Source organism: Pristiophorus japonicus, chromosome 8 (assembly GCF_044704955.1).
Source record: "Pristiophorus japonicus isolate sPriJap1 chromosome 8, sPriJap1.hap1, whole genome shotgun sequence".
Classification (NCBI taxonomy): domain Eukaryota; kingdom Metazoa; phylum Chordata; class Chondrichthyes; family Pristiophoridae; genus Pristiophorus; species Pristiophorus japonicus.
Genome location: NC_091984.1, coordinates 96449085 through 96469394, shown reverse-complemented (window position 1 = coordinate 96469394; position 20310 = coordinate 96449085). Strand labels below are relative to the sequence as shown.

General features: G+C 43.9%; 1 protein-coding gene across 2 annotated transcripts in view; it reads right to left on the bottom strand.

Annotated features, from left to right (window-relative positions):
• Positions 1-1109: 1109 nt before the first annotated feature.
• The window catches only part of nmnat2 (nicotinamide nucleotide adenylyltransferase 2), a 425329-nt gene continuing 406128 nt past the window's right edge, over positions 1110-20310 (bottom strand). For both annotated transcript variants that reach the window (XM_070887134.1, XM_070887135.1), the window contains 5 exons: positions 12208-12252; positions 11056-11132; positions 10384-10485; positions 8693-8760; positions 1110-5798 (listed from right to left, as the gene is read on the bottom strand). In XM_070887134.1, the coding sequence (XP_070743235.1) occupies positions 5696-5798; positions 8693-8760; positions 10384-10485; positions 11056-11132; positions 12208-12252 (395 nt within the window). In that variant the 3' untranslated portion in view covers positions 1110-5695. The remainder of the gene's footprint in view (positions 5799-8692; positions 8761-10383; positions 10486-11055; positions 11133-12207; positions 12253-20310) is intronic.

Here is a 20310-nt window from a genome sequence, read left to right as displayed (position 1 = left end):
CCGCCCCCCCCGACCACCATCTCCCGCCCCCCCCGACCACCATCTCCCCCCCCGACCACCATCTCCTCCCCCCCCGACCACCATCTCCTCCCCCCCCGACCACCATCTCCCCCCCCGACCACCATCTCCCGCCCCCCCGACCACCATGTCCTCCCCCCCCGGACCACCATCTCCCCCCCCCCCCCCGACCACCATCTCCTCCCCCCCCCGACCACCATCTCCTCCCCCCCCGACCACCATCTCCTCCCCCCCCGACCACCATCTCCTCCCCCCCCCGACCACCATCTCCTCCCCCCCCCGACCACCATCTCCCCACCCCCCGACCACCATCTCCCCCCCCCCGACCACCATCTCCCCCCCCCCGACCACCATCTCCCCCCCCCGACCACCATCTCCCCCCCCCGACCACCATCTCCCCCCCCCCCGACCACCATCTCCCCCCCGCCGACCACCATCTCCCCCCCCAACCACCATCTCCCCCTCCCGACCACCATCTCCTCCCCCCGACCACCATCTCACCCACCATCTCCCCCACCCCCCCGACCACCATCTCCTCCCCCCGACCACCATCTCATCCACCATCTCCTCCCCCCGACCACCATCTCCTTCCCCCGACCACCATCTGCCCCCCCCCGACCACCATCTGCCCCCCCCCGACCACCATCTGCCCCCCCCGACCACCATCTGCCCCCCCCCCCACCCCCCCGACCACCATCTCCTCCCCCCGACCCCACGCAATCGGAACCTCACCACTAGACCAGCTGATTTTCTTGGCTGCAGCCTTGCGAAGCAGGCTTCACACCTGACTGTCCTCTAGCCTGTCAATCAAGGTGCCCGTGGGCGGGAAATAGTCAGAAAAAATTTAAAGGAGCCCTGCAATTAAAAAGCAGGGCATTCGGGAAACCTGTTCCCAGCCACCCCGTATGGAATTCACATCCGGGGTAAAATCCAGTCCAATGTTCTCAATACAAGGATTAGCCTATAACAGACAACAGTAGACAACCAATGGATTTGACTCCCATGCTTCAATCATTCACTCTTCTAGTCTGACTGCACACACGTACAATATTTTAAAATGACTAATACAGTTCGTTTTTTTCAGCAAGGAATTTTATTAGCAATTTTTAAGAAATAATTTGAAAGTTTATGATACACAAAACAGAATATTTGATTTCTGACTATTAAATTGATCACATCATTTTAAATATCAATAGTTTTAAACCTGCTAAAGCCAGTGAGAAATTTTATTTGAACATTAAAGATAATACACTGAAATAGGAAATGTTCTAAAATTAACTATATTTTCAGATACGTGAAGTTACAGATAAGGGGTCACTTAGTGGTTAGTGCATATCCTCTCACCAAAACGTCTAGATGACAATCTGCAGGTGACCTGGCCTGTGACCAGATTGAAGCAATGGCTGGCTGTGGAATGGACCAAGATCCCAAGGAGATCGAGGTTATAGTGTGTGATTGGGTGGGGCTCAACATCAGAAGAGGACGGAAAGGAAAGCACAGCACAAAGCAATAACGAGCTGTTTTAATTCAATTCAAGTTCACAATTCCAGTGCACTGCACTCTCAGTCATGCACTATAAATGCCACCTCAACCTTTTTTTTGTGAATTATTTTGGACGAAGATACTTACTCCTCCCCCCCAACAATCTCAATTTTATATTCGTCATAAAAGTTGCCAGGTCACTTGACTATCTACTAAAGATCTAAACAGGATCAAGAGAATAAATATCAGTCTAAAACAGTCTGTGCAAGCCATGCATTTTGTGTATTCATAACATGATGGGTGCAATAGTGAAATTCCTGCAGCAAAGTGTTAAACGAAACGTGATAAATTGGGAGCCGAGGCCCAATAACCTTGTAACATAGCACTACACTAGAGAGCCTTATTATGAGGATGGGATATATCACAAGAAAGTTACGGATAAGGAAGGTGATTCAGCCCATCTTAGTTCAAAAAGGAATCTGAGATGCTGTCTCACTTTTTTGACGATAAAGCATCCTTTCACAATGCACTCAATGCACCATTTCTGAAACATTACAAAGATGACGGTCAATAACTACAATAACTTAACCTCATGTTTTCTGCCCTTTTACCTCGAGTACACACTGCACAAAAGTTGACACACAAGTGATAATAATATGCATGCATTGTACCCATCCAGAACCAGACCCAAAGAAATGGTTAGCTTTTACCCAGTGTGTACTGTATTTTTACAAATCCTTTGAATACTGGAGTGCCAGGGACACACCTATATCAGGACAGCAACTTAACAATATATTGAATAATTCATTGGATGCACATTTTTTGACATTAATTCATACCTACACGTACTTCAATCACATCAATACGTCATGGGGAACACCACAAATACCAGAAACACAGTTAAAAAGATTTAAACTACTAAATCGGACATATTTGTATTATATCTTTAAAGAAAAAAATGAGTAATACAAATGTATACACTGACCACTGAATGACCACCAAGCTGTAGGTTTGGGGGTGGGGCGGGGCGGTGTTGGTGCGGGTGGGGTTCTCTCGTGTGTTGCTATCACATTTTTTTGAATCAGTTATTTAATATATGGAAATGCCTTAATTAATTTCCAAGAACATGATTGGCTGAGTGTTGACAAGGAATAGAGATAAATGATCCCAGGCTAGGGTGTAGCAGCAGCTTATCTGATGGCATTATTTGTTATGTCACCTCCTCCGCTAAACAAAGTCCATCATGCATTATTTACTAATGAGGCACACCTTCTAGCCCATAGCAACGCTGTTTAATACTGCTAATCGTTTAGATCAGTTTGTTAAAAAGAATTCTAATTTCTGGATTAGAATCTTAGACTTATATAAAAAAATCATTTATAAAACTGGAGTTTATTTTCGAAACTGGTACCAAGTTAGAAACAGAAACATGTTTCGAGCATTTGGGAAAGTACTGCTAGAGATGAGGTTATGTATTTATTTTTTGGATTGGTTTTACGAACAAAGACTGTTACAGCCCAAGAGAAAACAATGTTTCGATAAATGTATATGTTTTATGTAAAAGTGCCATTTCATTGAGACTTCTGGAAATGCAAAAGTTCAAGGCGAGAAATTAGAATTTGGTTCTTAAAGGAAATATGAAATTCATGATATGCATCTCAGCCAATTGGATGTCAGCAAATAGACCATTTTGTTATATAAGTTATTTTCGTAAAAATGGCAACTAGCTGGAGAACCCTGGAAACATGCATTTAGATAATTTACAGCTCTTAAATTGACCACACATCTCACTTCTAATCTTTACTATTCTTGAATGACAATAAAATAAAAACACCAGGAAGGTGATATAGAACCCTTTCATGATATCCGCCTAGTATCTGTGCATAGAGACGAGCGTGCAACATTAAAGGTTAAACTACTAGTGGTGTTAGACACTAGACAACAATGAACAGAGATCAGTCACATACTGTACATTAAAGGATATGTCTGACAGCTCTGTGCAATCATTAACAGAAACAGCAGGTATTTTTGACAGGAATCTGCACCAATTGCCAATGTACGTTTATGATAGCAAGAGTTTTCAGAGAAGACTGAATGAGGGGACCGTGAGTAGTGTGACAACATGACTGGACAGCAGCTTTGTCATCTGATTAGATGTTAAGAGTTTAATAAGATACAGTCAGAATCAAAAAATCAATTGTTAAAAGAGAGGTTCTCTGGTGTCAGATCAAGCTATTGCTAAAGTGAAACAATGATACATGAAGCCAACCAGGAACCAGATGTTGTCGCTAAAATGGACTTGGTAGTCATTTTGGAAAGAACCACACTATCCATTTGATGTTCTGCTCTTTTGCTGTGGCGATTTGGAGGTATACATTTGACTGCTTTGAACTATGCATGACTGGTTGTTTTAGAGTTTGACTACTGAAAGGGGAGGGGAACTAGGGCTCGAGTCTGAATTGAAGAGGAGCTTGGCCCATTTGACCAATGAGTCTGCACATCTTTTTCCCTTGTTGTCAGTTTCAGTACTTTGCACAAGATTCCTTTCATGTGATTCAGAATTGATTAAGGGACTAACCTCCAAAACTATCGTCATTCTTTCAAGTTGGACCTAACCTGGCTCAAAAGATTTACAGTCAAATGAAATCAAATTGAACTTCACTTAGATCAAGGACATTTAAAACATTCCCAACAGTACAGCTACTCCTAGGATACCAATCTGAAAAAGAAAAAGAAAAATACTTTTGGATGTCCTTCTGCAAAGAAGCTGAAAGGACTGAGAAAACAATGTTAACAAATTTCCCCAGAGCAGAGTTGAACAAATTATTGATAAAATATCATCTCAAGTGGCAATTGAATGCATAGATATTTTACAAAATTAGGGCAAGTGTACAATAAAGACTTTTGAGAGAGTCGAACCCTGTGAGTAAAATGGATGTCAACTCTCAATGTAACTGAGTTCTCATGAGGTAAACATTTTTCAGGTTTGAGTTATTTAGGCAGTCTCGGGAACAGCATACGAAAGAAGTTAGAGGCCGAGCCCTAGCAGTCTTAAAATGCAATCAATGCTGTAAAAGAATACCTTCTACCCAAAGGGATGTAGACTTCTCAGCTTCAACCCTTGACTTTTGAGGATCAATATATTGTTTAAATGGGCAGATTGTTTAAGTGAGTACCATCCAGTTCTCAAACTTCATTGAAGGCTTCGTGGCTGCAACATTATAATAACATACTCACTTGCAAAAACTAGAATTACTTTGTTCAATGATGCGTTGCATTACATTAAAATGCAGTTTTTGATTTATGCATACAGTTTGATCATTTTTCTGTGCTTTCTGCTGCTGCATAGAAATGAAATATAGTTATATGTCACAGTGTGATTTTAGACAGACTTGTTTTGAATTTCACCATTAATACTCTTCGAAGTTTCTATATGAAAGTACCGATGAGGCCTGGACAAAAAAGATTGTATTCTTGTTAATTAGCAACAAGGGTTCTACTTAATTTTCCTCATATTTCTAAACGCTACGATGACGTAGTTTGAGGAAAGGAGGCTAAATTTGATGTTCACGCTCCAAACAGAAAATAACTTTGGTGCAAATTTATTTTTCCTCAGCTACATCAAAATATTGATGAATATTTTAGACACTATGAATTTTGTGTGACGTCAAGAATACCTGCAATATCGTCAAGTTCTTATTTTGTTCCTGTTGGGAAACAATTGATTTTTTGAGCATATCACATTTATTAAACACAGAGGCATTGAAGCAGTTCTTTGAACTAGGCATGCTACTAACTGCAAGTCCTGAATCGCTAAAGCAGAGAGGGCAGGTGACCTGGTTGGGTCAAAGTTGCAAGCAGCACAGAGAGGTTAGGAATTTCCTACCAAGAAAAATACATCATTCTACTTCTAATGAAAAAAATGGAAATAGTTATACTGACGCTTGGTATTCTGCGGTACTATGAAGGTCAGCACATGTCAGAAAGAGGGCAGCACAGAGGAAGAGACACGAGTGGACAGCGAGAAGTTCTGTGCAGTTCATACAGTGCATTCTGTCAGTAGAGCTTCTACTCTCATTGTACAGTGGGAATGGCAGACACTAGAAGCTCTGTATATGTAAGCGGTAGAGCAGTGGTACAGTTTTACTGAGAGGGAGACTGTAAGCTGTTCTTTCTGGTCTTTGCTGGGAGAACTTTATCCAGATGTCTTGATGTAGAGCTGATTCTGCAGGATGTAATCAATAACGGGCTGGTTCAAATATTCCACCACGTGGCCATCTCCATGTTGCAAAGCCAGTCTGTCAAAATGCAAATAAAAATGTTTAACCACAATGTACTGGTGCAACAATATGATTTAGTTGGCTAAACCTGTTCATCTATTTTACACATATTTACACTGTGTCTTTCCCTCCACAGATGCTGCCTGACCCGCTGAGATTTCCAGCATTTTCTGTTTTTATTTCAGATTCCAGCATCCGCAGCATTTTGCTTTTGTGTCATCTACTTTACAGTTCCTTTATTGCCTTTTGTGAATGAGGTGGTGGGGGTAAAAGAGAGGGGAGGGGAGATGGAATCCCCTCAGCCATTTACTTGCCTCCTATCTGAGAGTGGCTAGAACCAGGGTCTCAGGCCCACTTCCTTTGGACTTGGCTTTGATAACCCCCCCCCCACCCCGCCACTGACGAGTATATCAGGACCAGATTATGGAACCCACCCTCTTGTATGTGGGCCATTCATTACTAATCAGCCTGCAAGACCATCAGCAGGCCAGGGCCATTGGAGGGAGCAGCATGCGGTGGCATACCACTGCAGGGAGCAGCGCTTGCTGCTGCAGGAGGGCAACGGCTGTGAAGCCAGGTCGCCGATTGCAGTGTGGGCAGGCACAGCAGGAGGGACGAAGGAGCGGCAAGAGTTTGTAGATGGAGGTGATCAGGCGTCAGGAGAGGCGTGAGTTCGGGGCCCAGAAGAGGCGAGGGCCCAGGGGCAGCACGGGCCAGCCCAGAGTGTGATATGTGTGTGTGCTAGCTCCGTGCAGCAGAGCAGGTCTCCAGTCGTCTTGGATAACCCTTGCCACTGGACCAAGACCTAACTCTGTCAAGCCCATGTGGTGGCTGATGTGCAACGGCCACCACACCTAAAAAAAATACACGCACCGGCATCTTCCACCCTTCAAGACGTAGTTTGGGATCTGGAATATTAGTTCGGGATCTAGAACATTGAAACACCTGTGAACTCATCCCTTTTTGGCGTGGAAGCAAGTCATCCTCGCTTCGAGGGACTAATCAACCGTCAACCCTGGGGTAGTGCTATAGCCTCAACAGAATATAATTTATGAATCTTCCTCGCAGGATACAATGGGGTAAATTTTGACTTTATGCGATAGTGTAAAATGGGTGATAGGGAATTGTCAGCATCTCTCACCATTTTTATTCCCACTGAAGTCAATAGATGTAAAATATCAAAATATTCTCCCACCACTTTAAACATTCTGTTCAATGATGGAGTTAAATGTAAAACTGAATGGGCTGGATTTTCAGGTCATTTGTGCTCCGGGTTTCGCTGGGTTTTGGCCCTCCGCGGCAAACAATGGTGCGGTGAGATCTTTTGTTTCCGGGCACGATCCTCCGGTCGGGTTTTGCGGTGGGGCTTAGAAGCCCTGCCGGGAAGAGCTGTGCATTGCAACACCGGCAGTAGTTTCGACTTGCACCCGACCCGTACGCCCCGAAACGCTTCCCGCGATGACCGCCAGGGAAAACACAGCCCAGCCCAGCCGGCGGCGGTGAGGTGGATAAACTGCAGAAGAGGTCGGTTCCAGTTTTTATTCTTTTATTTTTTGTAGCGATTTGTGTTGCAAGGGTGTGGGCAATGTTTATTGAATGTTTTTGTGAATTATTTTGGGGGGGGGGGGTTTTCCTCCTCTCAAGGCATCTCTCGGAGCACTCCCGGCCCCGCACGAAAGTTGGCGAGATTCCTGTTTTAGCGCCGCGAAAGATGTACAACGCCTCCCTTTGCGCTGCGCCCCGGCACAGGGCCCAGATGGCAAACATTACTCCACACAGCGTAAACGTTAATCGGGCGGTAACTTTCCCGCCCCGCCTCCATTTTCGCCCCAAAAATGGCAAAGCCGAAAATCCTGCCCTTTCAGTCTAAAGTGCCCATAACGGATGCAGTACTGCAGTTGCTCTTTCTTCGAGATTCACCTATTAATATGTCATTGCCTATGATATTAAACAGAGCTTGCGGTGCACTATAAAAGCTGTTGCATAGTTATGTAGAGAGTTATTTATGAACCTGCTTTATGAAACACAGATTTTTGGCTGTGCCGGACCTGGTTTTAGTGTGTCAGATGACATGGTGGTGCAGTGAGTTGGAGCTCTGATACAATGTAAATGCAGGATGCCAGCCTGCACCCACAGCTCTCCCTGACTTGGTTATTGATCTCAGTTGTGAAGGGAGATTTTCAGTTGCTCGCTGCCTGTTTCTCGTCTGAAAAATGGGCGGATGACAATTAAAAATCAAGGGGGGGGGGGGGGGGGGAGCATCTTGATCACACCATTGACGCCCTGCTGAGATGTTCAGGTGAAGCTGTAAATGGTCAAGCTGTTTGCCTGAAACAGGGAATTAAAGAATTTTGAAACTTTTTTCACTGGCTACACTAAAAAGTAACCTCTAACCAACCATGTTTTTTTCCCCCCTTGCCAATCATCTCTATCAAATTTCTTCCTTCCTCTCCCCTCCCATTGAATCCTTCTTGGGTTATGGTTCCACAGGCACCAGCCATCCTTACCTTACCTTATTCAAGTGCCAGCCCTGACAGAGAGTATAGGGTAGGGTCAGCAGCTTCTGGGGTGGGGATGGGATGGGGTGGGGAGGATCACAGCCAAGCATAACCCTCATCCAGTATCCATACATGCACAGTTCGAGCAGGAGTCGCTGGCTAACAATCTGGAACAGGAACCGTGGATGCTTTTCGTCTCCCTAACCCAGGGACACCCAGACCAGTTATAGTGCCCCTGACATAACCCTAGCTAAAAGGAGCTAACTCAGCCCAGACTGAGAATGGAATCTGGGACTTTATTAGTCTGTACAGTTCAGCTAGTCACTGATTAAACTCAATGAACCATCAGGAGGCCATATTATTTTTTTAAATAAATTAGTCAGTCGCTATCCAGGTAGAAAGAAGATTACATACCTACTCTTGGTAGAACTCACAACAGACATGGGGTGATTAGTGTCATCCTTTACAGCAAGGATGTTATCCTATTGAAGAAAAAAACAATGAATTGTATTTTACCATATCTACACACACAAATCAGATACAAGAAAATTCCTAATCTAAGCAACTTTCTAAGAATTTCTGAGTTTGTTATTATTATTTCAGTCATTGTGGCAGCAAAAAAAGTTTGTTGGGGAGGACGGAGTTAAAACACTTGCTCTTTCACCTCTAGGACCTGGATTTGAATTGATCCTGCACTCCTCTCTCTGACCTCTCTAAAAGCTCAAAGTCAAGTTCCATTCGCAACTCAATTCCAACTGAATGCAACTCGATAGCACAAAGCTCCCATAATTTGCCTACAAAGTGTCATTCTTATTCAGACAGAGTTTAATGATGGCTAATGAGTGAAAAGAAATGTTCACACATGGCCCTTCTGAGGCTTCGAGTTATAGTAGAGGGAGATGCTACTACAGCAGAGCACAATGTTTCACACCTTACCAAAAGCATTAAGAGGAAGGAGAACAAATGAAATCTTAGCTCTGTAATGTTCCACGTTTTCTATATCTTGCTGTTAAAGGGACCGCATCATCTCACAAAAAGACATTGTACAATCAAAACCTCAGATTCAATGTGATTGTTATGGCTCTTGGGGAATATATTTTAAAGCAAAATATCAATACACAGTGGACAGGCAATTTATGGTCTTCATCTTTTTTTACTCTGTGTGTCTGCACTAATTTGATTTGCTTTCCCTGAGCAACTATAATGGCTGTTTGAAACATTCGTAAAGTGACAGTAATAATATGCCAAATGTTATATTCATAGCTGTGGAGCAGAGCAGAGAGGCAAGGAGTCTCAAATATTCCATTGTCTGTCTGTCTTACACATGTCCTCTGACACTGTCAACTGGTAACAGTTCATGCACAGCGTTGGTTAATTTTTATTCCACTTTACAAACATTCATAGCCTTTGGGTGTTGTGATGCAAATGTCGACATATTAGCTTTCGCTGATTAATTGTTGTTGAGTAAGCAGTGAATGATGCATCCACCGGGGCACAGCACAGACATGTGACAGTATCTTCACCTGAAACATTCCATCCTTTGTACACAGAAGCTCATAAGAACATATGAAATAACAGACAAAAAAAGACCCACTAGCCCATCAAGCCTGTTCCATACAGTTGTGATGCCTTGTACATCACAATACAAACAAATGGAATTGTGGTACATACATTACACTACGGAAAATCTGAGTTTGATTTTGTCTTTCAAGCATCCTGGTCAAATTGATGAGACAACTGACATTGTTAACAGTTGTCTCTAGCTGCACCAAGTTATGCCTACTAATAGAGTAATAAAAATAAAAATACTCGCAGCATAATAAACCTTAAGCTTCTCAGAAAATAAATAGAACCCACTGCATTGTGGCTCAGGGTCACCAAGGGCATTGGCCTTAGTTATCGTCAGTTCTTAGTTGCGTTTAAGTCAGATCAAAAATTATGGTTTTCAGTCTCTGTTGTTTGAATATTGTTGTCGAAATAATGTGTCAGACTACAAACCACATCGTGACACTTCACAGCAAAATCTTTTTTGAAATAAAATCACAAAAAAGCCAAGCAAATAATTTTTGGTAAAATTCTCTCAAAGTAAAATGGTGAGTACTGACCTTGTACTTGCGAAGCATCGAGGAGTGATTCATGATCCTGTCTGTGTCTACACTTTCACGTGGGACAACCACAATTCCAAAATCACCTACTATCACTTCCATCTGGGAAAAGACATTTCAAAGTACAATTAAGTTACGATCATCTGCTTTTGTACAGCTTCAGAGTAACCAGCGAACACTGTGTCAGGCAGATTAGTAAAGAGCTTGTGGCATAAGATACAGAACTAAACAGACCTTATGCCCAAAATAATTCACACCTTCTGCTACTTATAAAAATAGATAAAACCCAGGTTAAAGAACCACACTACTTTACACAGCTTTAAATAAACTTAGTGATTGTGATAGGAAGTGGCTTCTGGAGAACCAATGCACTACATCTAAATGGCAGAAGATGGCCTCATGCCTGAGGTTTCCCACAGGGAGAGTTCCTGATCCCCAACAGGCTATCAGGGATGGAGCTAAGTGAAGACCAGACATTTTCCGGCAGGTAGGCAGGATTTTTATTTACTTATTTTTCCTTGGCTGTAATTGCTACGGTTTTATTTCCCAACAATATAGTCTTTAGCACAAATTACCAAAACCTATGTTGCATCTCCATCAACCATTATCCCTTATAAATCCTCCAAACACAAGGACCGAGTGAAACAGATTGTAGCTGGAAGAGGTACTCACATCCTCCTCATTCCACAGTCCTGGGATACAGAAAGATTCCAGCAAGTCACTGCCACACAGCAACAAGATACGGAGCTCTGAGTGATGGGAGACAAACACCAGGATAATACTTTACATTGGGGGGTCATCCAAACAGTGAGGCATTTACACAGAATTTGCAATAATCAATTAAAACACTGAGGTGAAATCTAGCACAGGCCTGGCACTACTGGGGAATTTTAGGAATCACCTTCACTCCTACATGTAATCCACAAAATCCTTTCTGCCAGCTGTATTTCTCTTTCTTTATTGCGTCCTGACTGGTGAAGTGGGAGAGCAGTAGAGAGAGAGAGAGCCTATAATGCGAAGACAGGGTTTTACTTATTTTAACTACCTTACAGACACATTTGTTTTCTGTAATGTCCATTCCTAGTCCTATTGCTGTGGAAACTGTCCCATTTATATTACAGGTGGTTTCCAAAGTGGCCAGAACCCCCTTTAAAACAACTGAGTGAACAAAGTTTGTGAGCGCACAGCTGTTTTAAGGTTTAATTCCACAATCCCGCATTCCAAGCAGGGAAGCCATGCTCAAAGAGAGCACAGGTCGGGAGATAGAGCCACAACACTGGAGCCCGGAATATCGGACTCACAGGGAGTGCAGCTTCCCCACTGTGAGTGCAGGAGGATTGAATTAAAACATTAAACTCTGTGTTTGCAACTACTTAGCTGGTGGAAGCAGCTTCCGCAATTACAATGATGGGGCCATGTAAACTAGCAACGGCAAAACTGCTTTAATGGCCTGTACTGGGCAGGCGTAAGTCTTTCAACCATTCAGTCTGCTCATGGCCAAAAGGTAGGACTGTTTCTACCTCCAGTGCAAACACTGCTTATGTTTATGTTGTCATTAGAATCTTTCCTGCTCTGCTAAGCACCGGCCAAAACCATGTCTTATGGTATTGCTTACCACCTCAGCTCTCTGTGACACTGTCCTATTCACATTGCTGGCTTGCTGTCAATGGGAAATGATGGAGGGAGGATGCTGATATTGAGTCACTGTCTCACAAAATATCATCCGTACGATAGTTAAAACCAAATCTGTGAAATATTTCTTAGCGATTTAAATCTACCAATCTACTATAAAAAGACAAGTCAGTAGGAAATGATTACACTCACCAATCTCTTCATACCTCATGGCTGTGCCCAGGTTTGCATTTTCATCTGAAGTAAAGACATAGAATTAAAAGCTATTAAAAGATTGTCTGCACGCTAAATAAAATTATTTCTCTGCAACCCACTGTCTGGAGAGCAATACCTGGGGAGAGGAGTGTGGGTTTATGACTTCTTCTTGTACCTGCAACACCAAATCACTTATGGTGATTTTACTTTCCCTTACAAAAGAAAACTGGGAGAACAATTTTTGTGCATTTAAAGTTTCCTTTGCGGATTCGTTTCTGCAGGTTAGATGGGCTCACCTACCTACAGCTGTCCCTCATCTGTACTGATCTCATGATTTTGCCTTTTACCTCCCTGGCTACCTGGACTTCACTGCTCTTGGCTCTTGGATTTTGCTCCCACTGCTCCTCGCCCCCCTCATGGCATAGTGAATCTGCTAATATCTGATGCCACTACACACCTCCGCCGGACCCCTTGATCAACCTCTGTTGGCTCAGTTTTCAATTTTAAATGGACAGAAAATCACGAGCTGAGGAATGTAATTTCCTAATATGGTGTTAACAGTGTTGAGTTTGTCCAAGGTACTGTGCCTGGCGAGGAAAGATTGAAACTGGTCAACTCTCTATGGCAGAATTTAATACTTGGGCTAGACAGATGCACAGTGCCATTCCATGGCACTCTTAATAATTGACCAATCAGCCTGGTCCATTAATGGCTTCTGAATGTTGAGATTCCTTTCACAGAACTCCAGATATTCCTACAAGCCAATATCCTAACAGGCAAGGTGGTCTAGCTGGACAACCTGTGCAAGGCAACCTTCCCCCCTCCCCCCAGCACCAGTGAGCTTTGACATTTTTGTTGGCTAAACACCAGCAGTAATCCTGCAAAAGCATAGGGGTCCCCAAGCCTTACCTGCATCAAAGTTCCCCGAATTTTTCAGCATGGTGAATTATGCTTTTCTTCAACTAACTGATTGACAAAAGAAACTGCAAGGTTCTCACTTTTTATGTCTGTCCAGAACATTTTTGTCTCATCTCATTGCCCTCAACATGCCACAACCCCAATTTTTCCTGTTCCTGCACCTGAGCACGTTGCATCACCTGGCCACAGCGAATAAAGTAAAAATTGGGGAGGCAGAATTGCATCCCCAAAATGGAGCCCCTCCAATGAATGGAAGGAACACTGGGTGGTCCTCAGGTGAAACAACATGCCCAGGAACAGGAATATCTGCCTTAGTAACATTTGTTTTTATATTATGTGAGATTCAAGGATTAAAAGGGAGCTGAATTGATATCTGCTGAAAATGGAGACTGTGAATTATAGAAACTAATAGCACCGTTTTATTTACTGAAAGGCTCCTCCAGCCCTACAACCTTCGTGATGTCTGCGCTCCTCCAAACCTGGTCTCTTGCATATCCTCGATTTTCATCGCTCCACCACTGGCAGCGGCGCCTTCAGCTGCCTAGGCCCTAAGCTCTGGAATTCCTTCCATAAACCTCTCCGCCTCTCTACCTCTCTTTCCTCTTTTAAGATGGTCTTTAAAACCAACCTACCAACCTCTTTGACCAAACTTTTGGTCATCTGCTCTTATCGCTCCTTATGTGAAATTTTGTTTCATAACGCTCTCATGAAGCACCATGGGACGTTTTAATTAGTTAAAGGTGCTATATAAATGCAAGTTGTTGTTGTTGAAAGAAAAGAGAAGGGGAGATATTCTTTTTTGGCATTCTAGGCACATGCTGGGAATGCATATCAGAAAATTGCCTATCCCCAGAGCATGTTTTATATCAGCTAAAATGAATGGGTAGAAAACAATAGCTGGGGACGTGCAATTTCCCGATAGATACTCCCAGTATGCATCGCTCCTTTAGTGTTCCTTAAAGTAAGGAACAAAAAATGGTTGTGGGGGGTGGGGGAAGGGGGAGGGGGTGCTGTGGTGGGGGGGTGCGGGGAGTGGGGGAGTGCGGGGAGTGGGGGGTGCAGAGGAGGGGTGCGGGGAGTGGGGGGGAGGAGGAAGGGGAGGGGGGGGGAAGGGGAAGGAAGCCAACAACATAGGAATTTTGGACTCGATGGGATGAATAGTCATTTCTCATTCTGGGCTTAATGGTCTAATGATTTTTATTAATGTTTTCAGGTTACATTCCTATTTCTACAAGTTCTCTGAAAGTGAGTGTTGCACAGTTTAATATTGCAGAGTTTAAAGAAGGACAACATTGGCACAGTGCTGCACGGTTTGACCTTTGACATTGCTTTTCTTGTACTAGCTTAGTGCAATTTGCTATTGTTTATAGCACTTTTAAAAGACCGATCTACCTCAATAACATGTTCATGGCTGCAGCAGGAAACCTATAATGAAACCTCAAATGCATCACTTCTTATTAGTCATGTGGAACTAAATCAATTTTCTTCCTTAATATTCCTGAATGCAGTTATGCCAATCAAATGTTTTGTCTGGGCCTCAGCTTCTGCAGCACGTATTTCCCTTTCTTCATACAGTGTGCTTGGTAAGAGAGACATTTCTAGGCCTAGATTTGCAACCCTGTACAACAACATCAACAACAACAACAGATAAACAACTAACAGTGAGATTTTGTTCATTATGTGAGCTTCTGTCTATCAGGAAAGGATGAATGGGCTGGGTCTCTTTTCTCTTGAGGGAAGGGGGCTGAGGGGGCGGCCTAGTGGAGGTCTTTAGAATTGTAAAGTGTCTTGATGGAGTAGACGTTTCTAAATGTGGGAAAGAGTAAAACTGGAGGCCATCAATATAAGATAGTCACCAAGAAATCAAATAGGGAATTCAGAAGAAACTTCTTTACCCAAAGAGTGGTGAGGATGTGGAACTCGCTACCAAAGGGAGTAGTTGAGGCAAATAGTATCCATACATTTAAGGGGAAACTAGATAAGCATATGAGGGAGAAGGGAATAGAGCGTTAAGCTGTTAGAGTTAGATGAGGAAGGATGGGAACAGGGATGAGTGGAACATAAATACCGGCATGGACTATTTGGGCCAAATGGCCTGTTTCCGGCCGTGTATTCTATGCAAGATTGAAACCGAGGTATGTTTAGGGGATGATTGCCTGCAGCTCTCTAAACTAGTGTATTCTTGTAATTGGAAATAAATGGAAAAGTTATAACCCTAAATATCAGGCCACTAGAATTTGTACCTTAATTATTTTATGTTCCATTTTACTTTGTTGTGACATTTGCTAGGGCATGCTACAAATTATAATAAAATATACAAAATACATGACTCTTAAGGACTGTGTTATAAGGGTGGAATGTATCCAGAGATTTTACAATCTTATCAAATGATATCAAGATGTCATTTTATAATGCCTCAGTGAGCATGAGCTCCATAAACCCCAGTAGCCAAAAGGTAATGTAGATTAATTCCACTAACTTTTAGTAATATATTACATTCTAAAATAACAGGCTCTCCTTTGTTTCTTAGGAACAGTGTTGATATTCTTTTTTGGAAATGGCAAATTGCAGCAAGCACATTTCCGTTGGTGGCCTGAGCACGAGGAATCAGCACATCGATTGTAAATTGTCCAAGTGCTTGCATTTTGTTGGAAATCTCAGCCAAAAGGACAATGCATATCTTTGAGAGTCATTGTCAGTGCTTTGAATCACATCTACCCATACTCTGAACTGCCTTATTTAATAATGTAATTGAATCATCTCCATGGCAATCATTCATCAAATCAGCAGCATGCAACATTTCCAGTTATCTCTGGAGAAATTACTAGTTAGCAGCAGATTCTCTGTGGGATTGCTCAGAGGCCGAAATTTTTACCTGTTAACACGCTAGCAGCGGGGGAGCCGAGGATTGTGTGGGGAACCCGGAAGTTTCAGTGGCACATTTGTCAGTGGCTTTTTAACGAAGCCATCGGGCTTCCCGACCAATTAACGCAAGCCGGCGTGATGACGTCAGCATGGGTCCAATTCAGCGCTGGTATTTAAAGGAACACTGCAAAGATGACAGTTGAAGATTTGTGGAGGTGATGCCTCCCTGGACCTCCTGCTGCAAGGTGTCCGGGCCCGCAAGGAGGTTTTATTCCCTGCTGATGGGAGGAGGAAGCCAGCCTCAGAGACCTCAGAGAGGCATGGCTGGAGATTGCAGCAGAGGTGAGCAGCAAGAGTCTTGTCGCATAGTCCTGGATTCAATGCAGGAAGAGATTTAATGATTGATGGGCCGAAATGGCCTCCTTCTGCGCTGTAAATTTCTATGTTTCTATGTTTTGACCTCATGAGGTCAGGATAGGCGAGTACAATGCCACATTCAACTATATCCTGATGTGCGTGTCACTCCTACTCCCTCTTCTCAAGCCTACACTTGCACATCATTGCTCACACCAACATACCTTGCAAGTACTCCCATCTCTCACTATCTATGCACTTATTCACATCCCCATCTGACCATCCACCACTGATACCTACCTTCATCTCAATGCAATGTCACGGCCTCTCCCTCAGAGTCAACCTCTACAGATGTTGCTCATCCATCCCTTCCACTCATTCCATGACTCTCACTCAAAGGTCTCTTGTTTCCCTCCTTGCAGGAGAAGAGAGCACAGAACCCGGGAGAGGCGGAGAACCAGAGATGGCCCACCAATCATCACTACGCTGACTGGAGCTAAGCGGAGTATCGGTATTGATGGTAGTGGAAGATAGAGAGACAGGAAGCTCCCAGCAACCTAGTGACAGAATTAAATATCACACAACCACACGGTATACAATAGACACTCATGTTGACTTTATGTCAGCAGCCAGTGAAATATGATCATGTGCACAATGTTCATTTGAAACATTTTTACCATGACAATTCTAATTCATGTCTTTACTCTCCCACAGGCCCATCAAATGTCCAACAACCAGTGGAGCCAGAGGAGGAAGAAGACTCCACAGAGGAGGTTGCTAACTCTGATAGTGCACCTTGACAGGACATATGCACACCAAGCACCAGGGCAGATACACACATGTTGGTGGGACCATTAAGTCAGATCGTAGTGCTGTCACACGTGAGCACAGATCACAAGTGAGCAAGAGCAGGTGGTGGAGTTAGGGACAGCAGTGGGGAGTCCTCGCCGGAGGGTGCAGAACACACCAAGCTCTGCTCAACTGAACGCAGATGGTGAAACTTGGGGGCTGATGACAAAGTGGATGATTCTGGAGGAGCAGCAAAAATTGTATGAGGCTCTGGCAGGATTTCCAGCCGCGATGTGCACGCTTGCAGAGAGAATGGAGAAGTCCATCCTCGGCATGACTAGCAGGATGTCATAGGTCTTAGCTATGATGTGTTTGTCCACAGGAAGGATGCATGGAGCATCAAACATGGGCGCCAAACGAGTGCATGCTTGCCCTCACCAACAGCTTGCACATTCTGAATGCCACTTTAATTAGGATGGATCAAAACCTAGCCTTGGCTGTAAATTTATAATGAGGAACAGAGAAATGGCAGACCAATTGAACAAATACTTTGGTTCTGTCTTCACGAAGGAAGACACGAATAACCTTCCGGAAATACTAGGAGACGGAGGATCTAGCGAGAATGAGGAACCGAAGGAAATCCTTATTAGTCAGGAAATTGTGTTAGGGAAATTGATGGGACTGAAGGCCGATAAATCCCCAGGGCCTGATAGTCTGCATCCCAGAGTACTTAAGGAAGTGGCCCTAGAAATAGTGGATGCATTGGTGGTCATTTTCCAACATTCTATAGACTCTGGATCAGTTCCTATGGTTTGGAGAATAGCTAACGTAAAACCACTTTTTAAAAAATGAGGGTGGGAGAAAACAGGGAATTATAGACCGGTTAAAGATGTAATAGCAGCACATTTGGAAAGCAGTGACAGGATCGGTCCAAGTCAGTGTGGATTTATGAAAGGGAAATCATGCTTGACAAATCTGCTAGAATTTTTTGAGGATGTAACTAGTAGAGTGGACAAGGGAGAACCAGTGGATGTGGTGTATTTGGACTTTCAAAAGGCTTTTGACAAGGTCCCACACAAGAGATTAGCGTGCAAAATTAAAGTACATGGTATTGGGGGTAATGTATTGACGTGGATAGAGAACTGTTTGGCAGACAGGAAGCAAAGAGTAGGAATAAACGAGTCCTTTTCAGAATGGCAGGCAGTGACTAGTGCTGGGACCCTAGCTATTTACAATTTACATTAATGATTTAGATGAAGGAATTGAGTGTAATATCTCCAAGTTTGCAGATGACACTAAGCTAGGTGGCGGTGTGAGCTGTGAGGAGGATGCTAAGAGGCTGCAGGGTGACTTGGACAGGTTAGGTGAGTGGGCAAATGCATGGCAGATGCAGTATAATGTAGATAAATGTGAGGTTACCCACTTTGGTGGCAAAAACAGGAAAGCAGAATATTACCTGAATGGTGACAGATTAGGAAAAGGGGAGGTGCAACGAGACCTGGTATCATGGTAGATCAGTCATTGAAAGTTGGCATGCAGGTACAGCAGGCGGTGAAGAAGGCAAATGGCATGTTGGCCTTCATAGCGAGAGGATTTGAGTATGGGAGCAGGGAGGTCTTACTGCAGTTGTACAGGGCCTTGGTGAGGCCACACCTTGAATATTCTGTACAGTTTTGGATTCCTAATCTGAGGAAGGACATTCTTGCAGTTGAGGGAGTGCAGTGAAGGTTCATCAGACTGATTCCCGGGATGGCAGGATTGACATATGAAGAAAGACTGGATGGACTAGGCAGGAATTTAGAAGAATGAGAGGGGATCTCATAGAAACATATAAAATTGTGATGGGATTGGACAGGTTAGATGCAGGAAGAATGTTCCTGATGTTGGGGAGGTCCAGAACCAGGGGTCACATTCTAAGGATAAGGGGTAAGCCATTTAGGACTGAGATGAGAAGAAACTTCTTCACTCAGAAAATTGTGAACCTGTGGAATTTTCTACCACAGAAAGTTGTTGAGGCCAGTTCGTTAGATTTATTCAAAAGGAAGTTAGTTGTGGCCCTTACGGCTAAAGGGATCTAGAGGTATGGAGAGAAAGCAGGAATGGGGTACTGAAGTTGCAAAAATGATCAGCCATGATCATATTGAATGGTGGTGCAGGCTCGAAGGGCCGAATGGTCTACTCCTGCACCTATTTTCTATGTTTCTATGTTCAGTGCCCCACTGATGTGCAGCAAAGTGCTCTCCAGCTCACTGCTAGCAGGGAAGTGTGGGTGGCCTCAAAGCGCTTCCATTTCTCACCCGTTGCCCCGAAGTCAGTGGCCCACATACTGCCTCCTGTCCCGATGGCTAAGTCCGTCCTGCACAGGTGCAGGTGCAGCAGTCTTTGATGGAGACCTCATGTGCTACAAAGCCCAGAGGACATTAGCCAAGAGCATCTGAGCAGTAAGCGCAGGGAAGTGAGCAGCCTGCCTTTGCCTCTGCTCAAGTTGCATGACATTGAAGTGGTACGAAGAGGAAGAGGAAAGAATTCTAGTTGCATAAAGGTATGGACATGGGTGTGTTAGCTAATCTGGCATTGTGAAGGTTATGTTTAAATTTTGAGGCACATAAAATTATTTGATTGCATCACTTTCCCGTCTTGTCCATTTTTGCTCGCTGCCTGGCAAGTGGCCTTGTCTCTTGTAATGAATGTTAAGAGCAATAAGTGTCTGTGAAAGGAATGGCTTGGTCATTGTAGGACTGCTTTGTGGTTGGGGGTGATGGTGGGGGAGTAGGTTCAGCATCTGTGCATCAGATGGGTGCACTGATGAAACCAAACTAAATCGTGCCATTATGAGGCTGTCCCTGGTGCTGGTGCCATGTCTAAATCTAGTTCCTCCTCCTTTTGTTCCTCCTCCAAAGAGGCCCTGCGCCCTGCACAACGTAACACAGAAGTGAGTATTGGAGCTGCAGGAAGAGCAAGGCGCAGAGCGCAGGAAACCACAATCAATCTGGAGATCTTGGCTGGTGCATATTGAAGGGCTCCTCCAGATCTGTCCAGGAATCTGAAGCACCCCGATTACTTGTTCTATTAGACATCTCGTCGGAATTTGGCTTTCATTGCATCTCGTCGTCATTTGGCTTTCTTTGCAGTGCTCTTCAGCCTCATTGCTTGGCCTCCTCAAGGGTGTCGCCA